The sequence below is a fragment of the Sphaeramia orbicularis genome, chromosome 1, assembly GCF_902148855.1.
Source record: "Sphaeramia orbicularis chromosome 1, fSphaOr1.1, whole genome shotgun sequence".
In the NCBI taxonomy this organism is placed as follows: domain Eukaryota; kingdom Metazoa; phylum Chordata; class Actinopteri; order Kurtiformes; family Apogonidae; genus Sphaeramia; species Sphaeramia orbicularis.
The window spans coordinates 48,090,242-48,104,078 of record NC_043957.1 but is presented as its reverse complement, the minus strand read 5'-3'; the positions used below and the strand labels follow the sequence as shown (position 1 = coordinate 48,104,078).

At 39.2% G+C, this 13,837-nt stretch overlaps 1 protein-coding gene across 5 annotated transcripts in view; it reads right to left on the bottom strand.

Annotated features, from left to right (window-relative positions):
* Nucleotides 1–12,803, bottom strand: part of sh3gl2a (SH3 domain containing GRB2 like 2a, endophilin A1) — a 64,870-nt gene extending 52,067 nt beyond the window's left edge. For 2 of the 5 annotated variants that reach the window (XM_030140163.1, XM_030140179.1), the window contains exon 1: nt 12,578–12,803. In XM_030140163.1, coding sequence (XP_029996023.1) covers nt 12,578–12,622 — 45 coding nt within the window. In that variant the 5' untranslated portion in view covers nt 12,623–12,803. The remainder of the gene's footprint in view (nt 1–12,577) is intronic. The other 3 variants (XM_030140170.1, XM_030140198.1, XM_030140189.1) reach the window with 2 other exon arrangements.
* Nucleotides 12,804–13,837: the final 1,034 nt, after the last annotated feature.

The following is a 13,837-nucleotide window of genomic DNA, read 5'->3' as shown; positions in this document are numbered from 1 at the left end:
CCCCCACTTGTCTTTACTGCTTTACTGAAAGGACAAAAATACTTAGAAATCATGATTTTTCAGAGCTATCTATGTTTGATCTATACAGTTTGGGATGCCCCTCTTAACCAGTAACATGTTAATTGATCAGAGTCTGATTGCTGTCATTCACTTCATCACCCACTGGGTCAATATATAACTGAGGGTCTTTTTGAGTTCCCTTTACAGGGTAACATAGCTGACAGGTATTGTTGACATTTTTGCTGTTTTCAGGCCTAAAAAATAAACAGAATCATAACACTGCATGACAGTTTTACAGAAAGATTCTTCTAAATATCATATATACAATTGAGTCAAGTTGAAATTGAAAGTTATTTATAAAGATACTGTAGTAACACTGTTGACATAAGAGTGTGATAAATACACACTTGACACACACTACTTTATATTAAATAACTATGAAAGAGGAGAAAGAACATATCTTGGAGTCTTGCCAGTGTTTTCTTCAGGAGGAAATGACATCATGTGGAGCAGGTCATGTGATTTGAAATTAACACACTTTCTTTAGAGGTGTTTTTGGGAACTTAGTTGAAAGTGATTTCTCAGACACATATACAATTTGTTATTTTCCATACAAAATTTGCTATATTGCCAAAAAAAGAAATATCTGTCATGATTATCTAAGAACACAATGAAAACAATAATGGAATAAGCTAATTTTATTATTGTTTAGCTAATTAGCAGGTGGTTATTATTACATTTGGACGGTTATTTAGTTGACATTTTAGTATATTTAGTCATTTATTAATAAGTGCTTTTTTCCATACTTAACATGATTATAATAAACATAAAAAAACATTTTTATTTTATTTTTTTTTACTTTTAATAAAGATGTATGCAAGATATATCCCATGGACTTCAAAAGTCCGTCACTTATATACTGACCTCACTGATTATTGCCTATTAATAAATGCAGAGTGTGGGATCATTTTGACAGCAAAACAAACCTCATTTATCATTTGTCAACCCCAAATTAGGTGAAAGATGGACATGTTAGCCACCTAATGACCTCTCACTCTGATGTTAGCTAGCCCAAATGAATATGTGTGTCTTATACCCCTTTCCACCAAACTGGTTCCAGGGCTGGTTCAGAGCTGGTACCTGACTTAGCACCAGTTCTTTGTGTTTCCACTGCCCAAGTACCAGCCAAACCGGTTCCAAAGTGGTTCCAAACAGGTTCCAGGCAAGCACCAACTTTGAGCTGGGCTAAACCGGGGCTAAGTGTTTATGGGCAGGAAACAAAAAAGTCTCAGTTCATCTTAAAACAACAGGAGCTGAAATCATGGGGGAAAAAAAAACTGTAGAATTTGAGAAAGCCAACTTTAGTTCTGCAGCTCTCTCTTCTCAGTCCAAATCAAAAGACTAAACATAAATGTATAGATCAGCCTTTTACTGAAGAGCGAGGCCACTTTTCCTTCTCTGATGGAATCTTAACATTGAAATGACAGCAGTCAGTCAACAATTTAACCTCTTTACCGGTCAAGAAACACTGGTTATTAGCTAAAATCTGCCTCATTGGGTAGATTTTCTACAGCCTGAAAAAACAGGTTTAGGCAAGGAGTAGATGCAGGAGTCTTGTGTTCTCTCAGACCAACTGAACGTGCTGAAGGTACGTATAGATTTTTTGCCCAATGAAATAATCATACGTGTTCAAGTGCTTGCATGAGCTGCCGTGCTGGAGGTGGTTACTGATGTTAGCTAAGTCCATTTCTAGCTAATGGCTGCCTCAGTTGGCTGGATCCATGATACCAGATTCTACACCAGGGACCTCAAACATCCGGCCTGGGGACCAAATGCAGCCCGCCAAAGGTTCCAATCCGGCCTGTGGAATGAATTTACAAAGTGCAAAAATTCCACAGTCAAGGCTATGGAACTCATTTTAGTTCAGGTTCCACATACAGATCAATTTGATCTAAAGTAAAATAATAGCATAATAACCTACAAAAAATAATGACTGTATTTTCTTCTTGGTTTGATGTGAAAAAAATAATACTACACTATGCCTATAAATAATGACAACTTCAACTTTTTGTCTTTGTTTTACTGCAGAAAATATTTACATTTACAAACTATCCTGTAACAATAAAATGTGAATAACCTGAGCAAATATGAACAACCTGAAATGTCTAAAGAAAATGAAGCACAATTTTAACAATTTTCTGCCTGTTACTAAGTGTTTAGTGTCTTTGTAGATCTGATCCATAATGCACATGTATAAATGAGATGTTGAGGCATAATGTTGTTAAAATTGCACTTATTTTTCTTAAGAAATTTCATTTTTTTCAGGTTATTCACATCTTTTTTGTTTGGGTAGTTTATAAAAGTAAGTATTTTCATAAATTAATGGGGGTTTTTTGCACTACAACAAAGGCAAATATTTGGAGTTGTCATTATCTATAGGTTATTATGTTATTATTTTACTGGTCCGGCCCACTGGAGATCAAATTGGACTGAATGTGGCCCCTGAAAGAAAATGAGTTTGAGACCCCTGTTCTACACTGATATGTATACAGGGGAACTGGGTAAATTTCCCACTATTTTTCAATGCCTTATTATTATTATTATTATTATTATTATTATTATTATTATTATTATTATTATTATTATTATTATTATTTTGTTTGTTTTTTGTTTTAGCTGGAACACATTGAACCTTTAATGTAAATATCTCTACACTGATGGATGTAAAACTGTTTTGAAATAAATTAGCAAAATGTTCAGAAAACCTCCTTTGTGGCCATTGTGGGACATTCAGAATCACTACCACTTTTATTTTCATTGACCAGCACTTTCACTTTAAACTGACTGTCCTGACTGGGGTAACCACTATCCGGAAAGTGACCTTTAACCCTGAGCAAACCTATTACCGAATATATTTTTTGCAAGGTCTCTGAGGCTATAAACACCTCTGTATTATCAGATCGTTAAATGGCACCATTTTTCATTATATCCATAACATGTCAGCTGCACAACAAAAGCCAATAACCAACCTGGTGAATGGTTTTATAGAGAGCATATACTGCAGGCTTGTGTTATATAAATTTGGGTAATAATGATATGACCTGAATGTCCCTGCAGCAGGAGTGTGCGTGGTTTAATTTACTCTTATCAATGTTTGTGGCTATTTTCATATGTAAAATAAATTGCTTCACTAAATTGCCACATAAATGGCATCACATTCACTGTGGAATCAGCACCCAAACAAAAACCTAATGGCTTTATTTTGTTTTGTGGTATGACTGATATTAACTCAGAACATCTCAAAGGGAAAATTAAAACTAAACAACCTACTCTAATTGTTTCTTCTTTAATTACAGGTGATTAAGTAAGCCTAACTCCTTAGCTTGAAAAAAAAAGTCCTGAGAATTTCCCTTCTCGAGCCCAGAGTCAGTCTCTCCCGCAGTGGATGACGCTCAGAATTTAGAATACAGCAGGCCTGAATAAAACATCAACGATGGCCTGAATATTGATGCAGAGAAAGAGGGAGGATGAAGAAGAAGGGGAGGAGAGGAATGGGCAGAAACCACAGGCAGCAGCTCATTTTCTTTAGACAAACTGAAAACCTCCAGCGACTGTCACCGTCAGAAAATAAAGAATGCATCAATCTGCAGAAGCGGCAGCGTTTAGCTCATCTTTCTTTTACAAATTTTGCTCAACACTCATTCATTTCTTTTGGACGAGGACATTTAATGGGTTTACCTCACTGCTGCTCTGACTGAAAATGTGCCCAGAGCATCAAACCACGGGACGAGCTAAGAATAGGTCTGCTACAGGCAGCGTCCGTCTGTCATTAACCTCCAGAACAAACTGTCCACTATTCAGCCCCCTGGCTGTGCACAGAAGTTGGACCAACGAAAGTTTATTTAAAGCTCTTACTCAAATGTAATAGTGTTTGTCAGTGAATTTAAGGGATTAGTTGTCCAGTATATTTTGGTATCTGAGTCTTGGTTTATGAACACATCAGAGGGAATCAGTCAGCGGCTGAAAAAAGTCGTTGCAGTGGTCTCTTGAGGATTAATGTGGTGTCATGGAGTGACGGCAGAGAGGTGATGAAGGTGACATTTCACACACACCAGTCAGAAAACCATCACTGCTGTTATAAAATATAGAAAACCTGCCTGAACCCAGTGAAATATTTGACTGCTGGAAATGTCAGGAGGCAGTTGGGATCAAATATCTCAAAAAGAGCTACTGTTTGTTCCTGAAAACAAAGGAGGACAGAGCAGAGAGGGAAAGAGTCGCCTGAACAATGCCTTTCAGAAAAGGGACCTGTTTTTGCACTAAGTACATTCTTCTTTTAAGGCAGAGGGCCAATGGCAAACAGAGGGTAAGACTAATAGAGTCTGTGTGATGGGAGGATATAATCACAGATAGACTGATGGTAGATTGCTGCAGGTTTTGTACTATTGGACTTCATCCAGTGCAGCATCACTTTTGCTGCATTGCTGAACTACACAACGCCAAAATTGGGTGCACTGGGTTTGTCTGGAAGAACCAACCTTTTGGTTTCTGTCGTCTGACAACGTGACAGACATGAAACACCAAACCTGCAGTGATTAAATGAATACATTCACTGCTGTCAAATATGAGGATTATGTTATTTTTGGATTTGGGACTGTTGTTTGTACTCAGATACTGCATACTGCATTCCTGTTTCTGGTATTATGTACCACTTTTGTCTGTACTTATAATTTCCAATGTCATAACTATCCACCTGGTGTCCCCTTTCCCCACTCCCCTCTGGGGGAGTGGCCACTGTTTCAGATGTAGACCTGAGATGACTCATCTGTGTCCTGTCCTGACCTGTGACCCTGGACCTCCTCCCTCACTCTTACCTGTCTGGACAGACCTCCTCACCCTTATCTGACTACATGGACCCCCTCATGTGCCCCGCCCCCCCCCCCACTGCATCTTTACCGACTGGAACTACATCCGCAAATGGACGTCCATCAGTCCTAGTTTCATCTACAGCCTGTCTGTTCACGGAAGTGGATCTCTCCTTCTATTTTCCCACTGGGTTTTTGGAGTTTTTCCTTTGCCGAGAAGGAGGGTCTAAGGATGGGGGATGCCCGGGACATTAATCCATTTCCTTCATCGACTGTTTATTTGACTGTTGTTTATTTTCATGCTCAACTAATTCTGTAAAGCCCTGTGAGGTGACCTTGTTGTGATATTGGGCTCTACAAATACAATTGAATTGAATTGAGTTCTATAGGCTCAGGATAAATGCTGGCATATTGATTGATGATGATAATAACCAGCCAATGTTGAAAGTCAGTTCAGAAAACAAAAGTCTTGAGTGGGTGTGGATGTTGGGAAGTGGTAGAGTGTGCAGAGAAAGTAAAGTTGGCAAAACTACCAGGCCCGCTAGAGATCGCTATTCCATTGACCCTCAAATTGCGTGAATATTACTTGCGCATAAAAATTTACCTAATGGAAAAATGACAATTTTGCCAAAACTCTTGTTTTTGCGCTGGGAAGAGGTGGTTTTTCAGGCATAGTGCAATTGGCATATCACACAAAACTACAATGGAAAGACCTTTTTCCACAACTAGGATCACGTGAATAAAATTAAAAAAAAACAAACAGATGTTGACAGATGATACAACAAGCGAAGAAGAAGAGTTTTAAAAGAAACATGTATATATGTGTGTGTAGACACACCAGGAAAGCAAGTCATTTTTGAATTTAGTACGGAATAAAGGGGTAATATATAATAATAATGAATATATCTGTAAATCAACTCGATATTTATGTTTGTCGCCGTGTTTATGGAATGATTTCTTGTGTCATCTCAGGATGATAAATAAACAAATCATCGCATTTGTGATTTTATGGAAAAACCAACAATACGCACGTCTGTTTCTTTGACACATAGTAAATTTTGGTAAAGTTTTGCACATAAGTCCAAAGGATAGTGAATATTGTTGACTTCAACTATTTACAACAATGTCCAAATTGAAAAAGAAAAAAATCATTAACTTCAGTCAAAGAAACAGTTAAATTTTGTTACCTATCAATAACATCATATCCCTTTGACTAAGATCACTTGTAGCCACTTAATCCTAGCGGAAATAACTGAATACACATGAATATACGTCAGTAAACATAATGTGAATAAAATTTTAAATGCTGCATTGTTACTTCAGATAGATTTTCATCAGCTGTGGTGATGAAAACAGCAGCTCCCATAATCATACTTCACACTACTACACAACAGCGCTTATTATGTTGTATTGTGTTATGGTTTTGATTGACAGGCCCATAGTGGCAGAAATTATATACAATATGCGCATTAAATACAAAGAATTTGATTTTTATGTGATCAAAAAAGGTTTGAATCATTTTTTAACAAAACGTAACCATTAGTACTGTTGAGAGCATGAATATAATCTAGCTGATTGTATATTGTCCAGTATTTACCTTTATCTGATGATTGCTTTGTATTATTAAAACCAACGCTACTGTGTACATTATTGGAAGTGGTCCATGTAAGGACCCACTTGGCACTGCATGATCCAGTTTTACTCTGCTGCACAAGACACCATTCATTCTTTGAAATGACATAGTATTATCAGCTGTATAAATTCAGTTTGAAGTGATATTTCTGCTAAGGCCTGCAGGAGCGTAAATCCCTTCAAATCAGCTGCTCCCCTCTCACTCCTGTTTGACTTGGCTCAGCTCCTCCTCCCGTTCGTTCTCTCCTTCAGAATCACTTTGGCTGAATTCTCTCATTCTCCTTCTGCCACTCCCTACCTGCTCCAGGCAGCTCTCTATCTCCCTCTCTTTCCACCCCTTCCTGTCTCCTCTTATCGCTCTTTTCTTTGCTCTGTTATCTTCTCCCCTCCAGCCCCCTCCCCCCCCATCTGTTATCTCCCAGCTGGATCTGTTTTTACGCTGCACTGCAGTGAGCCTTGTGAGGATCCAGGCCTGATGACTCACCCACACAATCTGCTGCCCTTAAAGCCCTGCAGGTGTCGACCACAGCCACGGACCCCTCTTCTGTCCACGGGCATGTATGGATGTACGTTTATATGTGCATGCTTGAACACTCAATGTGTTTATATCAGTACGGATGCTGCAAGTGGCTGTTTTTGTACACGCAAATATATTTAAATACATCTCAACGAGCAAAAAAATGTATGACTATGAGGCCTAAAATAAGATGGTTTCCAGTTGACGAGGGTGAGCCTTGTCTGGTATCAATATCAGTATTCAGCACACACGCGGGAAACCTCTAGTCAGACCACGGCTGAATACTAAACGATTACCGTTCTGTTACCTACTGTAAGAAATATACCCTGTCTAAATCTGAATAGCTGCTTTTTAATTCGACTACACCTCAAATGCAGACCCACTAATAATGTGGATTATAACAATCAGACACGGACATGTGGAGCTGCCCCCTACACACACATACACACACCTGCTGGACAGCTGATCCCAAAATGCACCTTGGCTGTCCTCAATAACATATAAACAAGGAGCTCAATTCTGTAGCACTTCACACTAACATTCCGTTAGAAATTAATTTATGAGCCTATTGGATATAAAGTAATAACTCTGGCTTCTTCCTTTTCTACTGTTTCCCTCAATGCATGCTCAGAATCACTTCCCATAAATGTGCAATAATACCTCAAATGTGACTTATGTGCAATAAGTATAACCGTGCAATAATCTTATGTCCTGCAATAACAATGCAATATTTATCAAAAATAAATGCACTATTTCTATATAGACCTGATTCATAGATATTCACACTGTTTTTATTGGAAATACATACTGTCAAAACTGTTAATAGAAATATATACTATTATTCATGGTAATACACACTGTTAATACTGTCAATACTGTTATTTGCACCTGTTCATATTTTATCCAGTTTTTTTTTTCTACTGAGCTCTATGCTTATGTTACTTTGTTAAATTCTATTTTTTTCCTTTTATTATATTTTCTTATCTTATTTTTTAGTTTTTGTAATTTTATATTCACTCTATTCTTATTCTTATACACAATGACAATAAATTCTATTCTATTCTATTCTATTCTATTCTATTCTCTGACTAATAGGTACTATTTTAACATATCACAAATGTGCTGTAAATCATGTATCGTCATCAAAAAGATATTGGTAATGATTACTATGGTAAGTGTAAAAATTGCAGTCCATTTGTAACAAGTAGCCACACTAGAACAATAATATGGGTCAATTTGGAAAAGTGATGTTTACAGTTAATGTTTATGTATGATTCCTTTCATGGTTGAGGTGAATATGTGGATGTGAAAACCTGCAATGCCACCAAATAGGGTCAGACCTTAGAAGGTGGTGGTTAGTGATGGATATGGTGGATTAACAAGCTCAGGAGACATGTATTTGTGAATGATGGGTAGGTTGTTCTTACAACTCTCTTATTTTAGCCCTAACCACAGTGTTTTACTATTCACAATATGAATGCAAGGGGTGTGTCTTATTTTTAGCATTATCCGTAATGTATGTTTGCAGATTTTATGTCTGTATATTATCTTGGCTGTGATCAGCAGCTGATCTATCTTATTGTTTCATGCTGAACACAGTGAACAGTTTGCAGGTTTGTAAATAACATGCATGCATGCATAATTTGTAACAGCTAAGGAAAATCTACAAATGATGTGAAACATGTTTATGGGGGATGAATCATTCTGGCTTTAGTGATGACAGACAGGGATGTCTTTTCTCAGCTGCACCCTGTTATGATAATCATTGTTGTGAAACCCTGTCCTGTAGCTGTTGTGTGTTATATAATCCATATGGTACTGGTGTGAAGCCAGAAATGTAGCATCATGTTAACTCAGTCTTAACGCTGACCGTGTTGAGATTCACAAGGACAAATAAGTACTTGAATGTGTTTAATTTTCCACTCTTACATTTCCAAACCAAACATAAAAGCACAATAAAGAAACACAAAAAATAAAAACAAATGACTAATTAAATTAATTCCTCACAGTGCACATACAGACACATCCTAACTTGTAAGAAAATTGGTCATCATCTTTCTGACAGTGACAATAAAGGAAAAGAAACTATTTTTTATGAAAAAGCTGTAAAAAACAAAGTCCCCAAAGACTCTTTCCTTTTTGTTTTTTTCTCTCTCACTCATCCTGGCACACTTTCTCAAGCTTTTTGCCACCCTCTTCATCTCCTCTCTCCCTCCTGCAGCACTATTTAATGAACACATTTCTGGCTTCCTGCTGGAAGCACATGGCCGTTTATCGAGATAAAAAATGCTTTCTGCATTCTCCAGATAAATCGAAAAAGCGGTATTTAAAGTGATGCGTGATTAACATCTGGACAAGTGGGTCTGTGGGTTGAGTTATGGCATGAGCTGACATGACAGGCCTGAATTAAAAGCCTCCGTGTGCTGCTACGTTCACATACATGGATCCAGAAATGATACATGCCTCTCCATGGAGAAGTGAACCATCATGGAAGCGATATTTATGTGACTTATTACTTGATTGATTTGACTTGGGACATAATAACACTCCTCATCTTTAAACATATACCGGGATAATGCAAAGAGAATATAAGATGTGGTTTCACAGTACAGTAATATAATTTCCCTCTGATACAAATTGCCAATGTAAATCTGTTATAATTTATTGGACTTATGCATCTATATGGTCCTTTAAAATCATCCACAGGGAAATGAGTGATGGATCAATCGGCAAATAGATACATAAAAAAAGAAAAAAAAAAAAAAACGATGTTGAATAGACGTGCAGGGGTTACCCTTCACACCCTGCTTCCTTCCTTTTTAAAATGGCCCCTGTTATTAATACAGCGCCCTGAGACACAATGTCCTTGGGTGAGAAAAAGCAAGAGGGATGTCTTTAATCAGAGAAAAGTGTGATGGTGTTTGTGTGAAACAAATTACTCCGTGATGTATGGTGGAGACGGTGAAATAGAGGTGGTGTGAATATGTGTGAAACTCATATAATCCCAGTGATGCCATGGAGTTCTGTTTTTATGAGCCCCCTCCAGCAGAATCCATAAAGTCCACAGTGAAGAAAACACCGAACACATATGAGAGAAGATCTTACTTCCTCACTCAAGGCAGCTGCTATGCATTATATCAGACAAAGCTGCACTGCTAATTAGCAATTACGGATGCGTAAGTCTAATGCAGCATTTTAGGATCAGCAATCTGTTCCTGTCTGCATACAAACAAGTTCAATGTTATCGGGTGTGTGTGTGTGTGTGTGTGTAGATTATTTTAGTTTCAATCTGTTTGACCAAATCACGACACTAAAAAACAGCCACTACCAGCACATTTTATATAGAATAAAAACTATAAATGCATGTATAGTCTCTGCAAAAGTCTTATCTGGTGCTTTTAAATCTCTCATCCCCACCCTTAATCTCCTGACCCCCTCTCCTTATGTCATGGTGGGGGTCCTACTTAACTGTAGACCATGCATGTGTGTGTGTACATGAGTAGCCAGATTGCTGTCTGTATGAGTCTGGGTTTGGATTACAGAGATGTAGCACGGGAACAGCAGAGGGTTGAGGGGTGCCTTCTGCCGTGGGAGTCTGGGGAAGAAGGCAGTGTGTATGTGTGTGTGTGTGTATGTGTAAGACTGTGTGTTGGGGGTGTAACGCTGATGAACAGACGGCAGCAGCCCACAGAGGCTGCTAATGCTGAGCCTTGAGCTGACAATCGCAAAGGGAACATAACAAATGTGCAGTGTGAAAGCTGCAAATTCCAAAGCATTCATTTCGGTTTTTTACACACTCAACCACACCTCTTCGTCTTTATGCATGCATACAACCACCCACATAACCAAGTGCATATTTACACTCACACAAAGCCCCCACCCCACATGCACAGATGCATTTGAAGCCACAGAGGAACATCTGCAGGAAGAGAGCGCTCTGTTAATGGGTGCCAATAGACTCATCTCACATATTTAACACAGTCTGTGCAGCTGCATTGGCCCATGTGGACTGCTGTCTGCTTCAAGTCTGACCAAATGAGCTCCTGATTAAAACTGAGACGAGCAAACCGTTGTGTGTGCCGTGTTCTTGGGAGGGTGAATTTTGATGAGCGGGTGCAGTTTTTTAAGAGTGTGTTATAGAAAATGACAAGATTCTCAGGAATTTCAGGAATGATATCCATCAACTGGTCTGCTGTAGATCCATATTGGATCCCAGTGGTAAACTGCATAAATGAACTCCTGTCCTCACAAACTGCTACTTTATTCTCAGTCACTGTGGTTCAACATACAATGAAGAGAGTTTAATATCTACAGAGACTGACCTTCAGCAGACAAGCCATTATTAGTGTCACAATTAAGTCATTACTCCCCCCCCTTATCTTACTGACAATTGTTCATAAAGATGAAGAATGAAGCAAACTGGGAGCTGTAACTAGAGCCATTTGGAGTCTGGGTGAACATTAGAACATGGAGGTGGGAAGTGGCATGAGGAGGAAGAGGAGGAGGAGGAGGAGGTGGTTGGGTGTTTGTGACTCAGCCAGGCTCTGGGTGTCCTACTGTGTGGAGCCTGAAGCTGAGTGTCACCGAGTGTCACTGTGACTCACCCCAGCAATGCCCAAGAGCCCCCGTGACCCCCTGAGCTAAAGCCGGAAATAAAAGTCAGTGGAAAAAGTCCTGAAGACTGAGGGGACCTGCAGGGGACAGATCTGCCCGTGCGTCTCACCATCAAGGTCCCGTTAAAGAACATTCTCGGTGGCCTCCAAAGATGATGGAGGTTACACTGTGAAGCTGAGCTCTTCTAAATAAACAACCATAGATGTTAATTACAGACTGACAGCTCGCAGTAAGAGAATAAATGCGTTTAGAGGGCGCGGAGGTCATGGCGTGTTACTGCTGCTGTTGGTATAGGAGCGGATTTCCGTCAAGGCGCACTTTACGATTGCATAACACCGTGCGCGTCGGAGTTCCCACAGTAGCTGGCAGCAAGGAACCGGTGATTTAACGCCGTCCTTCAATGAGGCTTTAACTTGCGCAGTACATCCTCAACAGCACCGGTTGCCATGAGCTGCAGCAGCCCTTGATGGTTTACTTGCTGTGTGCGACGCGGAATGTCATCTGAAGGGTACCGAGAGGAACTGACGTGCCCGACATCACGATCATCACATTGTGCGTGTCATCTGTCTCCAAGACGGTAACCCCCCCACCCCCACCCTCAGTCAAATGCACCGAATATCTTTCACATGATGCATCAGATTTGCATGACTAATTTGACGCTGAGGCTGCAGCGTAAAAACATGACTCGTACAATTCTGTATTGGCGCAATGCTGCACCAACGCACGCAGGAACCAGGAGAGCAATAAACAACTGATGGTACTGTGGTAGAGGACAAAAGACCTGGTGCAGGAGGGAACTGGATTTATAGGCTATTAAAAAAAACAGATTACAGTTACACGTTACATCTAGTGACCAAACGCTGCTCTGCAAAATAAATAAATAAATAAATAAATAAAACAAAAGTGGCTTGTGCGGTGTATGGAGCTATGGAACCTGGTGTGATCTTACCTGAGTGGCTTTGTGGAATTGCTTCTTGAGCCCCGCTACAGACATGGTCGCTACCCGGTGGTTCTCGCTGCTGGATGCGGACTGGTGCTGATGCAGGTGGAGGAGGAAATCGCGGTCCTACAGAACAGTGATGGGTGATGTTACGGCCGTGTCTAACCCCTGTCTACGCTGGTGTGAGGCGGAGGGATGTCCTGTGTAGAAAGAGGATGACTGAAGCTCTGATCACGCTATTGGATGTCAAAACCACATGTCTAAACCGTGATGACGTAGCAGCCAGGTCCCTTTAAAGCAGCCGCCTCCTCACTATATACACTACTGCACTCTGGGAAAGGAGGCACAGGGATTTCTCACTCTAACGTCGTGTAGCATCACGACAACGTGAGTAAAAATAGCAGGAGCTGACCTTCCAATAAAGCTGGCGGTTATAACAGTACTAGACTTCTAGTAGTACCTCTAGTGAAAGGAGGTAATGAGTACTTAACCTCTTAATGTTACTTAAGTCAGACAGTTTTAGTTGCTTCAGGACCATGGACAGCGACATTAACTGGGAGACACAAGTCCTACTGTTTTTGACCCTTCATGTGAATTGAACTTTAAACCTGTTTTATTTGGCCTTTCACAAATTGATAAAATAAATCCAGAAAAAAATATATATTACACTGGTCAACAATAAATTTATTGTTTAAGTTTTTTGAGCTGATTTAGGATAATTTTGGTGTGCTGAATCCAAAAATCACATTAATTTTTCTCAATTAGGTCAACTTTCTGAACTATGCTACATATTGGCTTTTTAACATTTTTGCTTACATTTATGGGCATTTTCACATCATACGATACAAAATTCTTTCATATTTCTTGCAATAAACGAGTTCTGAAGATTTTACTTTTGCCAATTTATGATTGTTTTTTTTAATATTACAGGTGAATGAAATGGCTTCGACTAGAAGATCTTGCAAAAATAAGCCTGACATATTCTGCTACATCTGCGGTGAATACACCATTGTACCTAACAGGAATCAAGTCACAAGTTTCATAAAGTGTGCTTACCAGTCTTATTTTGGTATTAAACTTGGTGACCAAGATAAAGTTTACAAAAATGTAATCAATTTTATGAGAAGATCAAATTTTTCAAAATCAAATTAGCAAAAAAACCTGACCTGATTGAGAAAAACAGATGTTATTTTGGATTTAGCAGTGCAAAATGGTCCTAATTCAGTTGAAAAAACCTAGACAACTTACAAAAAATATTTTTTTGTAACC